We start from the raw sequence: 18,622 nt of genomic DNA, 5'->3' as shown, positions 1-18,622 counted from the left end.
ATTTATTTTTCATACCCTGCTTGGCTAGTGACTTGCTGGCACTGACTGAATTCCTTGACTAAAAGTCACAGCTCCTGTTAGACTGCCATCTCCTACAGTTCAAACACATGTCAGTTCCTATAACCACACTGTCTTCTTGTCCCTTCAGGTTTAGGGGTAATAACAATTACTATCCTTATGGTAGTCACGGATCCTTTTCTGTTTCCCTTTACCTAACCGCATTACGCATCGGGCTGTGACTAAACTCCCTTGAATTGAACATTTTTAGTGTATCATTGATTTCTTGATGGCAACTTGATTTATATGTCAACCGAGCTAGGTATATTCACTGAGTCATCTATAATGTATTGCCAGGAAAGGAGAAGAAGACTTCCTTTTTAGTAATGTGGTGGGCGAGGATATTCAGACCAACCCTCAAACTGATAATAATTTACAATGCTGAATACCACGCAAAGGAAATTTTGCAGACATCATGTAAACAATAGCAAGAAAATAAGGAATTGGTAGGTAAAATTTAAGTTGTAATTGGAACCCAGATAAGTAAAGCAATAAAGCTGCTTTCAACCTGAGGAAATTTAGTGAACCTGGAGGAACTTTCATCTTGATGGTCTTGTGGGAAGCAAAGGTTATAAGAAAAAGGTCTGGGCCTGCCCAAATTGGAGAGAAGAAAGTAGTCTCAAAAGAGTCTCTTCCTCCACTAAGTAGGACCCTAAAGAGTTATATTCCCCACTCCTTCCAAGGGACTGCAAAGAAAGTTACCTGGCACCGAAGAGAGCAGGAACAAAGAATCCCTAAAAAGCTGTAATTCTAGAGTAACTCTAAAAAATACAAAACATAATTTATAACTTTTGAAATAGTAAAAGGAGGAACATATTTACAAAATATAATCTAAATCCAAAGAGAAAAAAAATAAAACAAAAGGAAAACATATGTATATAGGGAAGATACCCAAATTAAGATGAAAAATATAAGCATACATACATCAATAACCACATTAAATGTAACAAACCAGATGCTTCACTTAAAAAGATGATCAAATTGTATTTAAAATACAAATTAGTTGCTATTAATAACACATGTAAGAGGAAAAAGATACAGAATGGTTGAAATCTAAAAAAATGTAACATAAAGATACTATCCCCTCCCCCCCTTAAAAAAAAGCTAGTGTAGCTAAATTATCAGGTCACAGAAAATTTCAGACAATCATTATAGATATAAAGGAGAATGCTTCATATGAGAATATGTGAACAACCTGATTAAGGAAGTTAGTCTAAATGGACATATATAAAACTCTGATAATTGCACACTTCCTAGTCTTTTTAAATAGTCATGGGACACTGATCACATCCTGGACCATAAAGGGGACCTCAAAGATTGAAAACATATAGAAGTGAAGCGGAAACAATACGTTCTAATAAAAACCCAAGTTGCTTGTAGTCTATCTCAGAATCATATCACGATGCAAAATAGCATGTGAGTGCCTAAAGCATGGCAGAGAGAGTCAGGAGAGGCTACTTCCAACTTGGGTAGAACCCTAAAGGGTTTTTTTATGTAAGAAACGGCATTTACACTGAGCTTTAGAGGATACTGGGGCTTTACAACATAGAAACAAATGTGTAAGACATATTTGGATAATACTGAATAGAACAGTGAGAAATATGTTATATGAAGGAAATGCAGGATATAGAACCGGAATGTCACTGGCAGTTTCTAGGTTAGTTAATGGTAATGTTAGCCCGTTGTGAAAAAAAAAAAAATCATTAAACTATGAAGATAAGGTTATGCTCTACTGGATTTTATCACATACATAAACTACAATGGTTAGTTGGAGCTTCCGTAATTTGGAAGGAGTGACAGGTACCTGAGAATTGATGTGCAGAGAATGTAAGAAACTGTAAAAATTGCTGAGGAAAATTGGGTGACACTTGTAAAAATAATTTTGCTTAAACATGTACATCTCAGGTTGTCTTTAGGTCTTTTCCCAAACAAACAAAAAACACTCTAGATTGAATCTGAGCTAAACCACTTTCTAAAATCAAAACTGTCAAGACAGAAAGCTGTAAACTTAAGAAGTCCTGGCTGAATGACAGATCTGTGTCACCCTAAGTAAACCCAACCTGCACTCCCTAGGACACAGAGAATTGACTGTACTTTCTGTTGACTTTGGACAATAGGTTTCCCACCTACGTTCACTCAGTTTAAGACCCTTGATGAATAGTCCTTCAAAGTGATTTCTGAAGTTTTTTTTTTTCCCTTTGTCCAAGGACTTCAAACTGGCAGCTCATGAAGGCTGATCTTTAGTACTACAGATACTCTGTTATCAGCTTCCAGCTCTGACTCCTAGGTTCACTGTGCAATTGACTGCTTGAAGAGCCATAAAATTGGGGTGTCACCACTACACACTCTAGTGACTGCTGACATCTAGCTTGCATTTCGCATACCGATCAGTCTTTCCTAAAGCATTCTAATTCACTGAGTTTTTTTGTATAATGAGTGGCTACCATATCTACATGCATGCTATATACAAATTGTCTGAACAAATTAAATATTTATACCATGCTCTTCTGGAAATTTATTTTCATGTTGATGGCTGGAGTCTACTACAGCATACCCTGCTCAAAAACAAATTTTCAATTTTTTTAACTTATATATTTTTTTAGGCTTCCTCAGGAATTCTCTCTTGGGCCACTCTGAACAAGCTGATTAGTAACATTGCTTGTTAATGGATATTTCCTGAATAGTTAAAAGGTACTATTTGCAAATAAATTTAAGTATAGCCACAATTTGAGGATATATGTTCAATACATCATTTTAAATCTCTGCTCAAGAAATGATAATAATGTGTACTTTTAGGTAGCTATTAACAAATTAGAAATACAAATCTTTGAAACACATTTGAAATGCGTAGAAATTATAAACAATATTATCAGTAGACGTTATGTTATTCTATGTAATTTCCCATCGAAATATATACATTTTATGAATAGGAAAATAGTAAATATATGTTTAAATAATATGTGCATATATAATATATATATTACATAGAATATGTATTATATAATATATATTATATGTAATATATATTATATACATCCATTTGAAGAGATACGGCCCAATTTATTTAAGTAAAAACTTGCCAATGCTGCTGATGATAATTTTATGCATGCAACATTGAAAACAGTCATTTTTTATTCATCAAAAATGATTCATGAAACATTAAAATCTTTCTTTTAACTTGATGCATTTATATTTTTCACCCTAAATTACATTAATTACTTTTTATACTTTCGCCTCCACTTTTTTTTTACTATATTCATAATTTTTAACAAGTTCAGATTGATATCTAAAAATTCAAATTTCCATGTTTTGGTTGATTCTCAAGGACTAAGAGTGACAACATATTAGACTGATGGATAAGACCTACATAAAGTAAAATGATGGAAAACGAAATGAAGTCAATATTTAATTACCTGATCAATAGAAACTATACACACACACACACACACACACAAACAGATATACATATATGTATTATATGCATATATATACACATATACATGTGTATATACATATATGTATTATATGTATATATACATATACATGTGTATATATATATATACACACACATATATATGTATACACACACACACACACACACACACACACACACACACACAAGACCTTTTCTCCTGCTTCTTTTTTCTATGCCACATACACTTCTTAGTTCCCCCAGGGCTTTTCGTACAAATGCCCTGCTCTCTAATTCTCTTTGCTGAGCCTATTTCATGTATATAGGTGCTTTATTCCTTTGTTCAGTTTAAGTTTTATGGTCTGTATTAATTAGGCATCCTCTGGTTGCAAGAGACTGAGAATGCAACATAAACTGACTGAAAAAAAGGGGTGGGGATATTGACTCATATATATGGCCAGTTTAGTAGATTTGGCTTCAGACAAGGCTCTACTCATGACTCAAACGATATGGAAAAGACTGTCTCTTTCTCCCTTCCTCTCTCTCCTCTCTCTCTCCTTCTCTCTCCCTCCCTTTCTCTTTCTTTCTTTCTCTCTCTCCCCATTATTCACTTAAACCTTCCCTGTCGGCTCCATTCTTAGATTCTTAGGTAAGGTTACACTCTCTATCAAGGTCCCAAGAAAACTACCAAAAGATCCCAGATATACATGCCTTCTTTTTCAGTTCCAGTATTAAAGTGAGTCATTACTCCAAGTCCAGAAATTTAGTCTAGGCCCTTTTTGGCCAGACTTAGATCACTCTTTTTTTGTTGTTGTTAGTTTCAGGTGCACAAGACAAAGTAATACTTAGATGTTTATCATTTATATTCCTCACAATGTATGAACCCCCCTCCCCCCATCCACTATCCTCCTGACATTGCACAGAGCCATTACATTTCCACTGGCTCTATTCCTAATGCTGTACTCCGCTTCTTGTAAGTATATACATATACATATACATATACATATACATATACATATATATATATATATATATAAACTTGTAGTTGACATTCATTATTGTTCAGCTTCAGGTGTACAGTGCAGTGATCAGGCATCTACATCATCCTTGAGGTGGTCTCCCTAATGAGACAAGTGTCCATCGGATACCCTACAAAATCTTTACAACATTATTGATTATATTCCCCAAATTAATTTTCAAAACCCCGTGGCCAAGATCATTCTTGAACTAACCATTATACTATGGTTGATGTGACATATCCGTCGACTTGACCTAATCAGGATATATTTCTAGAGCTTGGGATGTGGTCAAACCTATTCATACTATATTGCTAGGAAATGTTGGCAACAGTTTAAAAAGGAAGAGATGCAAACAGATGCTAAGAAAGCAAATATGACAGGCGAACTCCAGTACAGATTCCACTAGTTGTCTGGACTTTAGAGAATTCTGACTCACTGCATATATAGGGTTAAGTGGGTAAGATAAATAGTTGATTTACACACATATTTAATGTACTTCTGTCTAAACTTCTGAGTGAAAAAGCTCAGGGCTATATTTAGAAAATTCAACAGCATGATATAATTATGTTGTGCTTTAAATTGTTTTCATAATCCATAAAATATAAGCATTGCTCTTATTGACCCAAAATGAAGCATCTTATTCTGTATTCTTTTCATGTCTCAACATGCTATATATCATAGTGAACAACTCATGTATTTATGTGTTTACAAGAAAACTTACAACTTAATTATTTGGGCTGTATCGTGAGTATTATTGTTCAAAACACTGGGGTAAAGGGTCATGATCCTACATTTAAGATTAGTTTAAATTTAACAACTCACTCATACTATTCAATTAGTATTTGGGAAATCTACATGTAATACTTTGCATTAAAAAATGAAGACAGAAGGACCCATTATAACATGAAATAGCGTCTGGATTTAAATATATCTCTGAATTCTCCTAAAAACAATAATAACTATTATTCTCCTAAAAACAATAATTACTATACCCATGAAAAAAGGCTGATATGGCATAATTCTTTGGAGAGCAGGCCTATCTGGTTGCTTCTTTAAACTAGAGTTATAAACAGGCTTCACTATGTATCTCAATATTTCTTCTAAGCCTCATATGTGTTGTTAAATTATTGGAGAGACACAGCTGGTGAGTGCTATTTTGCCTAGCTATGCCATTATTACACATTATGTCTATTCAACATATTGTGAAGGAGATTGACGTACTTATTTCATAGGGAAGGCACTTGCTTAGCATAACATTTTACAGTATACAAAAGTATACTCAGATATATATCGTAATTTATTCTCAGAACAAATTGAGATACTAGAAGGTTAGATATCTTTCTGTACATGCAGACACAGAGGCTCCCAGCGGGGAGATGGTATATGAGCAGTCATGGAGCTAACCTGGGGACTGTCAGCTCACTGAGGACAGGACAGCGGCTGGACACAAGGCGGGGGGGGGGGGAGCGCTGAATATTTATTGGATTAATTAATTAATCAAATCTGGGCTTAAGTCTTTTAGAAGTCCAGTGCTTTCCTTACTACCAAACTGTTATTACAGTGTTCTTTATGTATTTTAACAAATACAGCCCAGGATCAATTTGTGGTCACAGACTAGAGGACAGAAGAAAAACCAAAAAAACAAAAAACAACATCTCCTCAAGGGCTTGCCTCTTCATTCTGCTTTGAGGACAGAGGCTTATCATTGTTATCTACTATATTTCCCCACTTTGCTCAATCGATAATCAGTTTAGGAGTCTCTCAACCTATAGGACTTTTTGAAAAGAGTTTGTCCTACTAGAGGGCAATTCTGAATGTATTCAGATATATTTTTTAAGCTTCTTCAAAACCCTTTTTTTTTCTTTTTTTTTTTTTAACTTTAATGCTTTTGTTGTCAAGAGAAAAACAGATGAGATAAAACAAGAGTAGTCGAGCCTCCAGGTCTGGACACAAAAACAAAGCCCTTGAAGTTGAATTTCACAGTGACTAGATACAAATTTAACCATATGTAAAGAAAGTCTCCTCTTTAGAGCTCTAATGCTGAGGCTGGAGGCAGAAATAAGAGGCAGCCTGTGGCTTTCATCCCACTGCAGGTAGCTTAACTACTTCAGTTTCATCCTATGCGGTCCAACAAGGCCTGACAAACTACACTGCAGTACAAGAAGCATCTCTCGGGCAATGATGCGTAAAGACAGAGGGATTTTTAGTCAATTGCAGGAATTAGGCTTTAATGCTTTTTACTAAAAGACTTCATACCCCAGATAGCTGACTGCTATCCACTGAATCTTGGCAGGCAACAAGACTGCTGAAGCTGAAACTGGGAAGCTACGTTAAGCAGATTTTCATGAAAGTACAAAATGCTTTACTTGTAAAGCTGCTTTTCTTTGTTGCAGTTCAAAGTGTGTTTCCTTTTTTTCAATCCCTCAGTTTAGCCAACTCTCACTCTATCAAAATTACTTTCAAAAATGTCCCTTAAAGAGCCAGAGAAGAGAAATAAGTGCTCCCCTCATGTTTTTTTCCTAAACGAACAATCCTAAACATGTTAATTTAATAGATAAAAAAATGATCATGGTTATTACAAAAACTACAAGACAAACAGAAAGACATTAAATACTTTACCATTATTTGGAAGTTCTAGAGGGCTACAGACCCCATTTTTTATTCTGTCATTCGAGGAAGAGATCAGTTTTGCAACGAGTGACGCTGAGATAGGTTGCACTAGTAGAGAGGTGAGGTTTGACCGGTTTTGTCTAAAGCTTCCATCTGTATTCAAAAGAGAAAAGAACAGCATATTTAGTCAAGATAAATTAGAAACACTTGAAGAAAATACTTTTGTATTAAATATTTAAATTAAGTAGCAAGTTCATTTTAGTTTGTTTATTCCTTAGTTAACAAGGAATAGGTTGCATCCTCTGTTTGCTTATTAAAAATGATTTGAAGTATTTCATAATAAAAATTCAGTCCAACTACTATTATGTATCCTAGCTAATCATAGCAGATTGTACACACGTACTCACCTCCATTCTCACTGAAGTGATCATGCAGGAATAAAAAAGCATAAATTTATAGGGACCAAAAGAATAAAAGGTACAATAGCAATAAGATTCTTCAAGCTGATGAAGAAGTGTCAACTGATATAACAGACCAAGGAGACCAAAACCTGAGCTAGCAGATGGAAGAAGCTGAAATGCAAAACGATTTGTACCATAGAACCCAGAAAGGCATAGGGATTGACGATACCAGTTACCTATTAAAGTGGGGGTAAAGGAGGGAATCAGGAGGATGGGATGGAATTCTGGTTGTGAAAAGGTCTCTCCTCCTGAGCCCCTCACTCACCTAGTTAATGTGAACAATGCCTGTCGCTCCCTCCGTCCCTCCAGCAGAAAACTGAAAGTGGGACACTGAGCAGAGAGACACCAGACACAATGAAGGGTGAGTCTCATACTTAAAACGAGATGGTGTTATGATTGCTGAGACTCTTTAGATGATTTACTCTCTTGGCACCCAGAATCCTTTCTTCCATTTAGGGCAATAGAAGAGTCACTTCTAGTATATACGGCCAGGTCAATGGAGAACAAATAGATTAGATAGATAGATAGATAGATAGATAGATAGATAGATAGATAGATAGATAGATAGATAGATAGATAGATAGACAGATAGGGAAAATCGGGAGGCCTACCAACAAAACAACGCACCTATGTTAAAACCCATAAGTGAATAAATCCTGCCCATATATAGAACTTCAAATAAACTTAATTTTTTTTTTTTTTTCATTCTTAAGTATGCACTCTCATCCAAGGACAATGCTAAGATGCTGCACTCTTAGCAAACCTAGTGAGGATACGAAAAGGAAGTCAGGAGGCTTGGGGAAGAAGGTCTCTGGGAAGATAAAAATAATGGAAATACCATATATGTATTCAGAGAACATTTACAGTGAGATCAGAGAGTTAGTGATCAAAGAGTTTCTAGATACATAAAAATCTATAAAATGAGAAAATTATAATCTTCAAAGGGAGCAAAAAGTTTTTCAAGAAAGACATGTAACTGTCATAGGATCTGAATGATAGTTACATAATCATAATAATATAAACAATGGACTTTTAACACAAAATTGGTTATCATTCTATAGGAAAAAGAGAGGGTTTAGGGTACATGGAGATTTGTGAAAGAAAATTAAATCTTTACCTTCCATAGTGTTTAGTCAATATAATAGATAAAACTGAAATACAAATTCAACTCTTAAACACACTATTGAGAGACTGAGAGGTAAATATAAATAGCAGGTAACAATTAAAAAGATTAAAAGCAATTAAGTATTTGCCTTTGGGAGATAGAGAGAGGAGAGAGGATGCAAGGAAGTATGGAGGAAGGTGACATTTTTATAAAGTAAGCTTCGTAGGAATATTTGACAATTTATACTCATATATATATATATATATATATATATATATATATATATATATATATATTTGAGAAAATAAAAATTAAATAAAAAGGAAAAACAGCTATGGTAACACGAGTAAGAGAAAAATACACAAGTAAAGAGAACGGAGGAAAAAAACATGTGCTTCAGGAAAGACCTAACGGATACTAATTTAGTTTATATATTTGTCCTGTCTCAGAAAAGGAAATACACAATGGAATGACTCTATCAGACAGCCAATAATGTTTATGGACACAGACTATATTTTTCAGAACTTATATTAGAGAAAATAATTGCCAACCGTTTTCTCAGAATTTAATTTGATAGGACCGCAGGGGGTATAGAACTCTACGAAAGTGGTATCCAGGATCCAGGAGGCAGATTATAAATGAGAAAATACGTCACAGAAGTGGTTCCTTAATTTATCAACTAGAAAACCACAAGGCTAAAAAATGATATTCAGCTTAGGCCTATGGAAACCATAGAAGCCATGGCTTTGAAAAAAGCAAAATGAATATTCAAGCTTAGTATCAGTTTTGTTATATAAGCACATTGATGCTCTCATAATTTAGTAACCCCTTTTATATGGATGTGTGGCAGTGCATTTTAACCACAGTGTAGTTCTTTCCTTCTTAATCATTTTCTTGTCATAATACCAAGACTGGCTGTATAATAGGCAGGGCCTAGAGCAAAATGATAATATGGAACTTCTTATTCAAAAAGTATGCACATTTTCAATATGGCAATAGCAGAGCATTACATTAGGTGTGGGACCTTCTAAGTGGGGGCCCTGAGACAATACAGGTTGCATGGTCTTGGTTCACACAGAAGATGCTAGTATCTATATAGCTTGCTGAGGACTGAAGGGGATTTTCAAACCACAAAGAAATTGCTCTCAGCCACAAATGACTAGCACTCAGTATGCTGTTCTAGGCTACACCTGGAATCATAGTGATAAATATCTCAAGGCATAAACAGTGTGCTTCAGCACACCAGCTGGGAAGCCTTAGTATAGCCATCTCACGCTGCTTCTCCCAGCATGCATTTTCTCCCTCTATCATTACCTTTGGAACTTTTAGTGTATGTGAGACAATGAAATACGCTAGCGTTCCCTTATCCATGGTTTCACTTTCCGAGGTTTCAGTTACCCACAGTCAGCTGTAGTCTGAAATATTAAATGGAATATTCCAGAGATAAACAATTCATACATTTTAAATTGTGCACCGTTCTGAGTGGTATGATGAACTGTCTCACCAAACTGCTCACCACCATCTAGGACATAACCCATCCCTTAGTGCAACATATCCACACTGTGTACGCTACACACCTGTTAGTCACTTGGTAGCCATCTTGGTTATCAGATCAGTTATCAGAGAGATAGACCACATTAATTTAACTTTTCTTACAGTATATTCTTACAATGGTGCTATTATGTTATTAGTTATTGTTGTTAATCTCTTACTGCGTCCAATTTATAAATTAAACTTTATCATAGGTATGTATATATAGGAGAAAAAGATAGCATATATATGGTTTGGTACTATCCATGGTTTCAGGAATCCACTGGGGGTTGGAGCATAAGCCCTGAGGATGGGGGAAGGACTACTGTAGTATTTAGGAGAAACATGCAATCTGTTATTTTGAAGGTTTTGTGGATGCTAGGTGTTGACACATTACCGACACAAAATGAAACTTCTTAAAATGTTGCATCATTTCAACTCTCCCCAGTTCAAAATACTCAACTCTTTAGCTTGTTGATCAAAGCTCCTCCTCACAATCTCAGACCCTATATTTTCAACATTATATCCCATCATTCCTCTCAATACATCTTATACTAAACTTTAAGCTGCCCCCTAAACAGAGTGATTTACATCCTCCATGTTTTTTCTTAAGCCATTCCTTCCCCTGCACTTGCTCTTCTCATGCATCACACGACTGAACTATTCACTTCCTTTAATGTCCAAAACACAAGTCACTGTACAAGAAGATTTTTCTGACAACCTCAGTTCTATGTGATATAGCTGTACCTTTTTTGTAGTGCTTGCCATTTCTAATTAACATTACCACTGTGTAAAAACACTTTGTTTTCCCCCTCTAAACCTTAAATTTCTTGAAGACCAGGACAAAGTCTTCTACCTCATTGTATGATACTCAGTGTTAGCACATTGCCAGGAACATAACAAGAGCTCAATTAATTAAAAGGAAAAGAAAAGAATCACAATTCTTTTTGAAAAATAGATTCAATGATTCTATTTTACTGTTTTCTGAACACCTAGAAAATGGAGCAGAGGTACAACTGAAGAATTATAACTCTATTAATCCTACGTTTGCTGCATATTTCTGTTTTCTCCTCAGCTAATTACTCTACCACAGCAGACATGTTAAACAGGTTTTCAAAACTCATACATCCCCATAAACTCACTGCTTAACTTTGCTCTAAAGTTACTTTTTGTGGGGAGAAAAAAAAAAAAGTATTTCTATAAATAATTTGAGATAGATTTACCTGTTAATAAAATTAAATAATTGGATTCCTTTTTCTCTAAAATGCTCTATTAAGCATATGAAATAATGCATTTAAAAGCTAAATATGAGTGAACCCAAAATGGTAATTGAACATACCCAAATCTTTGATTTGTTGTGCTGCATGACTAATACACTTGCATTAGTTTTGAAATATCTGAAGTAAGTGGTTCATTAATTTTTCACCTTCAGCTTAATGGAAATTTGACAAGCAGTTCAATTTTGAGAGCAGATACTAAAAGCAGGACTTTACATGACACTAAGGTTAAATTATAAAGTTTTTTTGTTTGTTTTGTTTTGTTTTGTTTTTTTCCTTAAAAACTCATGTATTGACGAAAAGCTTAGAGAAAAATTTCATTTTCTTACATTGTTAAGAGGCTTTTAATAAAAGCAACCATGCAATTTTTATTAAATGGTATTTTAAAACACATTTATTAAGTATAACAATCCATTAGATATTGGATGAAAATCAGGAAGACTACATGCCTTGATGCAAAGGGTACCTTACAGAAAAGATTTTGGCATTATATTTTTGTACTCTAACTTTTAGATTGCAGGGTTTATAACATAAACTGTACATTATGTATGCTCAGTAAAAACTGATTGATACCAACTTTTATTTTAGTAGATAGCTAGTTCTTTCTTCACTTTAGGCACCCTTTGTAATTCAGATAAAGATCCAAATTGATCCATCCCATTAATAATCCAATCCCTGATACAATGCCACATGCATATAGTAAAAAAGGAAATTGGATATATAGCTTTCCAAGTTTGACATCAACGCTGACTCACTATTTGAAAGGTAACATATAAATAATTTCACTATGATATTTCCATCCCCTCTACTATACCTGAACAACCAAGATGACACAGAAGGGTCTTCATTATGATGATTTACTGAAATAAAGAGTACATTAGCTCAGAGTTCTAGAGCCTGAAACATAGTGGGTGAAATTTAGAAGAAATTAGGTTAAAAACAAGTAAAATGTTTTCTAATTGTACAACTTTTGCATTATGCTTTTTCAAACTGTTGATGGTCACTTTAATCTTATCTGATTATGTGAGTAATGAAAACATGAACTCTTGATAGCTGCCAGCACTTTTTATGTGACAAGATGGAATTATTTATTAATAACACTCAATTGAAAAGTCAGTGTATAGAGCAAATACCATTTACTCAGAGTATCAGTAAAAAAATAAAAATAAAACAATAAAAGTAAATAAATCTAAAGAAACTAGATATCTTAGTTACTGGGATCTTCATAATTAAGGCATGGAGAAGTGAAATAATGTAAAAAATGTGCCGGCAAATAAAGCAAGGGTCTTGTGTGTATCCATGATGATAATATGCTGCCATTTGGGAGGATAGTACAATTTCTGAACTGAGTAATATAACTCAAGCCTCAGCACCTGACTCTGTGTGTGTGTGTGTGTGTGTGTGTGTGTGTGTGTGTGTGTGTGTAAATATATGTGCTTCTTTTATATTCACTGTGTAACCCTTGGACAAGAAACATTGGCATGACCTGGGAACTCAATACAAATGCAGAATTTCAGGCTCAACCCCACACCTTCTGGATCAGAATCTGTAATATAACAAGATGCCGCAATGATTTGTATGCACATTAGATAAGCACTGGTCTAAATCATTACATATTTTTCCATAGCACAATTAACCTATTTTTTTAATAGCAAAGAAGATATAAAAAACATGAGGAAGGGGATGAAGAACAATAGACTGTTTTTTCTCATCTTAACCCAGAATTAAAGATGACAACACCTTTGATTATGTTAGTAAACCCCAAATCAAATTTTCTCAGAGTCTCCTTCACAATAGGTAACAAGTCTGTTCATATGCTACTAAATACTAAATAACAAGTTTAAATTGGATGGAGAGCATTTATTTTTGCTTTTGTCCTTTCCTCAAAAATAAATTTGATGATTCAAAGATCAAAGTTATATGTAAAACACTATTTCAATCATGAATAAATATTGTAATAGCTAACTGATTTGACTTCCTTTTTTTTTCTCTGTCTTCAACTATTGTAATTAATTATAGGAAACAAATGACAAATGTAAAGTGTAAATACTTCCCATTTGCCAGAGAACCAAGCAGAGTCTTTTAAAAGCAAAGGTTTTGAAAACACATTTTGTGTCACACTTTAATGAAAAGACCCAACTATCAAAGGAACAAGTTGATATCAGTGATATTATCCAGAGTATTTGATTTGACTTTCTCCAGAGGACTGCCACTTTGACAGAAATCAGACCATTAAATAACTGGCACAAATGTTGCTTCTTTTTTGTCTTAGCTCACTAAATTTACGGTTATTTCCTTGAAATGACCAGTGCACTAAATTGGCCAGTCATTTTGTTGTCCTTGTAAATACCACTAGCTTATCCTTTATTATTTCAGTATCTCATAACCTGCTGGTCACAAATATCACCATCTTCCTTCAAGCTAGTCAAATTCAGCACTGTGTTGTTTAGCTTACTATTAAAAATGAAATACTTAATATTTAAATGTGCTTTCTGCTATACAGTCTTCTCAGAGTTTTTCTATACTCTCTATCTCTATGTGTATATACATACACACACACACATATACACATGTATACGAGGTCTGACAATTAAGCTCATGACCTTGTTGCAACAATATTGCTAACCATTTTTTGATATAAGAGGGATTATTCATTATGAATTTGTACCAACTAGCAGACAAACAGGTAACCAAGTTTACTATTTGGAAATGCTGAAAAGGCTGAGTGAAAAAGTTAGACAACCTGAACTTTTTGCCAACAATTCATGGCTCTTGAATCACAACAATGCACCAGCTCCCAGGGCACTGTCTATGAGGGAGTTTTTAGCCAGTAAACATACAATGGTATTGGAACACCCTCCCTACTCACCTGATTTCGCCCCCAATGATTTCTTTCTTTACCCAAAGATCAAGGAAACACCGAAAGGAAGATATTTTGTTGACATTCAGGACATCAAGGGTAATATAACGATAGATCTGATGGCCATTCCAGAAAAAGGGTTCCAAAATTGCTTTGAATGGTGGACTAGGTGCTGGCATCGGTGCATAGCTTCCCAAGGGGAGTATTTTGAAGGTGACCATCATGATATTCAGCAATGAGGCATGTAGCACTTTTTCTAGGATGACTTTGCAAACTCCATTGCCAGACCTCATATATTTTTTAGCACATAGGATTTTTATTACTTGTAGTTATTCTCATAATTAAAATGAAATGTACTATTTCTTTAAATAATATTGCCTGCCTCCCCTCAGCCTAATATAAACTGTAGGTTTAAAAGCTGGCAGATGCCAGTTTATTCAACTCTTAGATGTTATTTATTCTGGGAAGCTTAGTCCCTGTATTTGCCCCCACATAGATCATTGCTTACATATTTAGTAAACATTGTTCTGTTCTAATTTCCTTTTTACTTTCTGCTTACTGACTAGAGTGTAAGTTTTGTGGGGGCTCATTCACTGCTGTATACCCACGGCTTAGCACACTGAATAATAAAAAGTAGGTGCTCAGTGACTGTTTTTGGGTGGATGATCATACCAATGTTCAAGTGATAATTTTGCTTTATCTAATCAGAAGCCTAACACTCATGACTCATGATATAAAACTTGTAATCACAGAATCCTTAAAAGGAAGATACAGACGGTCTCATCTCCTCATTTCATTGGTCCTCTCTTAAGCTAAAGCATCCTGCCATGTACCCTAGTAAATATTATTTTAATGATTAGCTAATGTGTTGTAAAAACATTTAGTTTCACTTTAAAGGGAGTAGAAAGTAACATACTCATTAGTAAAGCAAAATGTTAATATATTCTGCTATTAAAAGAGCATACAGATTATGGAGAGTACAATTTTATTTTTAAAAAGTAGGGCAAAGGAAAAGTCTTTGTTAATATTTGCATTAATGTTTACTCATTTTCTTTGGGTTCTCTCTTTCTAATTAGCTTATTAAAAGGTCTTGATCATGATTAAGACATATGCTCAGAAAGAGCTAGACCACTTTTATCATGACTAAAAGTATTTCTGTTTTCTGTTTAGACACATAAACTCAAGATTTGTATCAATAAAGGGAAATTATTTGGGACAAAGAACTTTAAAATATAAATTACCATCATTTTCTTCCCTCAAACAAATGTACTTGAACTCTGTATATTTGTAGCTATGCAGCCTTGAAATTTGTTTTGAACTTGACAAATATTCAATTAAAGAACATTTTTTATTATTGCATTTAAAAATTTTGATTAATAGAGAGGTGTATGCTCGATTTTGGTCATTATGCAGAAAATAATCATAGTATTTAATTACATTCTTCATTGAAATCTGGTATGACCTATAATTCAGTTGATTATTATTTACAGAATTATGAGAATGCATTTTTATAAATACTTTAAATTTTTTATGGCTGTAATCACATTAATAAAATTACTTCAAAGAAAAAGTCCATTCCTATTTTTCAGGAAGATGATGGTCATGATTAACCTGTTCTCTAAAGACATTTTTGTAATCTGATCCTTTCTACTCAAGAAATAGGCCTTCCTTTGGCATAGGTTTTTTTTGTTGTTGTTTTTTTGTTATCTCATTGAATTTGTATTTATATAAATTTGTCATTTTAAGTAAAAAATTATATGTACGACAGCAGTAGTAATATTCAGATATTGACAAATGCTTTCTTAATTCTGTTTCAGAAGAATTGGTTATATGAGAACAGATTCCCTATTTCATATAATTTTAAATATCTTTATTCTTTTGTATTCATCATTAGTGTGTGCCAAGACTATGTCGGCTCCTAAAGCATTGCCAGAACATGAATATTTGGAAATAAACCATAAACTCTATTGTAAGAAAAAGTAACTAAGAGGGAGATAAAATTTCTAGTTGGTTCTCTACTTTGAAGAAAGTAGTCTAGATTCATAACTGGAATAATTGGCTGTCTGGACATTACATATATTATAAGCAAAGCAATCCTCTTAAGGGGCATTCCCCCAAGAACCTTTCCATCTCAAACTCGAAGGGTATGAACGTTGGAATAATTCGCAAAGTTTCTCGTTTTAGAGAAAGAGTAGCTTGCATTTTTTAAAAGATAGCAAATGAACTGTATGCTTGTGTGTTTTGTTTTGCTTTGTTTTGTTGTTATTGTTGTTGTGAAAATATGTAACCATTAATTCAAAATAAAATTAGCTGTACCAGATTGTAACGAGAACACATTGTTTTAAGAAACTGATTAGATGAACATGCTGAAAACCAGCACATTGTTCATACATTTACTTGTTTTTAAGTTGTTTTTTAATAATAAAAGTGGAAAATAATTAACCCTTGTTCTCCTGATCTAGATGTTAGACTAAACGAGCTCTCACATGTGAAAGGCTTCCCAACTCTTCATACTGTCTAGTGTATTTTCTGTTTTGGGCATGGAAACACTGACCCAATAAGGGACACTGGCCTGGAGTCCAGAGACCAATGGATATCTGGCCCTTACTGTCTCCAACTGGGAAGTGAATCTGGGAAAAATGTTCTCTTTTGTAGCCTTAAACTCATCATACATATAATCTCTAAGGGTCCCCATTTCTAAGATTTTGATTCTAAATTTCTCCATGAGTGATCATTTAAATAAATTTATAGTTTCCTCCCTAAAATGTGTTTCTAAACATCACATAGTACTTTATAATCCTGACAGGAATTTCATATAAATCTTTCTCATCTTGATATTGAAAGAGGATGTTTGTATATACATGGTTACATATAAATTTCAGGTGAATACCTCACTCTAATTACAGAAGAGTTCCTCATATTTGGAATGGGTCTTATGAAATAATTCAATAAATTCCCCTCCTGGCTTATCATCTTCCTTACAATATCATTAAAATTATGTTTCACTATTAATCACAGAAAGAATTGTAATTTGAAAAATAGCACCCCAGGATATTTGCTGTAGTGATAGTGTATATTTGAAGATACACTTGGAAAAAACAAAATAATGGAAATTTTTAAACATGGGTCAGGGGGGTGGAGGGGGTTTCCTCAGTTAATAAGCCAAGGATTGTTTGTGCATAGAAGCCTAGTTAGAAATATTCTACTATTAATCTGTCTTCGACATTTATATATATGAGAATTTTCTCACAGAAAAGTCCTATACTGGTAGTTTGTTTAATGTAATTTAGAAATTTGTTGTGTGTGTATATTTCCTCAAAGTATTTTATAAAATGGGACCTAAATTCACATTTAAAAAAAAGACTAAAATAATGCTTTGACTAAGGTAATGTTTTAGTGTATCAAACTTTACTTCACTAAATAATAAGTCTCCTGTGAAGTCGCAGCAAAAGCTGTAATGGCACAGTGGGAGACACGGCTGTGTGGCTGTGCTCAGTGCAGTACTGATGGTGCAGTTAATAAGTAAGGGTGTTCTCTAAGGATAGGGATGGTGTCTTTGTTAGTTCTTGTGTGTAGGACTTCAAACAGCACCATGTTCAGTCATCTTTTATAAGCTTTTCTATGATAATGAAGCGCAGACAAAATTCAAGATTATTCGTTTTGCCCTAATTTTTCTTTCTAGTTTCTTCCTTGAATCTCCCTAACAATTCAGTGATGTACGCTGTACTACATATCAAGAATCTTTGGGGTTTTTCTCAGTCAACATCACGAATGTTTCTTAGAAGAGCTAGGCAACGAGTAGGGTCTTACATAACTGGAAAATAAAAAAGTCTATAAAGTTATTCCAGAGCAAGAACAGACCCCTGTCTGTCAACTGTATTTAATTGCATTATGTGGCAGTTGGGTAGGGATGGGAAAGGGAACCCAGCAGAAGAGCTGCGAGGACACAGAAGATCCAAAACACCTAGCTTCACGAAACTACTCAGTCAATGAAAGAGTTTCTGAGCGGCCAGAAAACCCAAGGTTTTTCGCCAGGCGTGTGTGATATGGACCAGCAAAGCGAAGAGACTTTGGCAGGCCTGAGAGTAGATAGATCCCAGACATAAGGGAGTTATACGTATCTGTAAAATACAGTGTTGAATTCAGTGGGAAAAAATAAAATAAACTGCTAATGGGTGAGTGCCCCAAGAGTGTCCTGTGACTGGTTAGTGGTCAGAGCTTGGCTTCCAAAAGCAAGTTTCCTGGACTCCTCACAGGGAAATAAGAGATGCTTTAAAAGCAGTGGCTAAAG

The 18,622-nt window shown here is 34.4% G+C and overlaps 1 protein-coding gene across 3 annotated transcripts in view; it reads right to left on the bottom strand.

Annotated features, from left to right (window-relative positions):
• Positions 1-18,622, bottom strand: part of NAALADL2 (N-acetylated alpha-linked acidic dipeptidase like 2) — a 1,226,521-nt gene that overhangs the window by 324,473 nt on the left and 883,426 nt on the right. For all 3 annotated transcript variants that reach the window (XM_074328105.2, XM_074328114.2, XM_074328092.2), the window contains one exon: positions 7,108-7,251. In XM_074328105.2, coding sequence (XP_074184206.2) covers positions 7,108-7,251 — 144 coding nt within the window. The remainder of the gene's footprint in view (positions 1-7,107; positions 7,252-18,622) is intronic.

This window comes from Rhinolophus sinicus, chromosome 17 (genome assembly GCF_057876585.1).
Source record: "Rhinolophus sinicus isolate RSI-liver-muscle chromosome 17, RSI-T2T, whole genome shotgun sequence".
NCBI lineage: Eukaryota > Metazoa > Chordata > Mammalia > Chiroptera > Rhinolophidae > Rhinolophus > Rhinolophus sinicus.
Note: the sequence above shows the minus strand (reverse complement) of the source record. Positions and strands in the feature narration are given on the sequence as shown.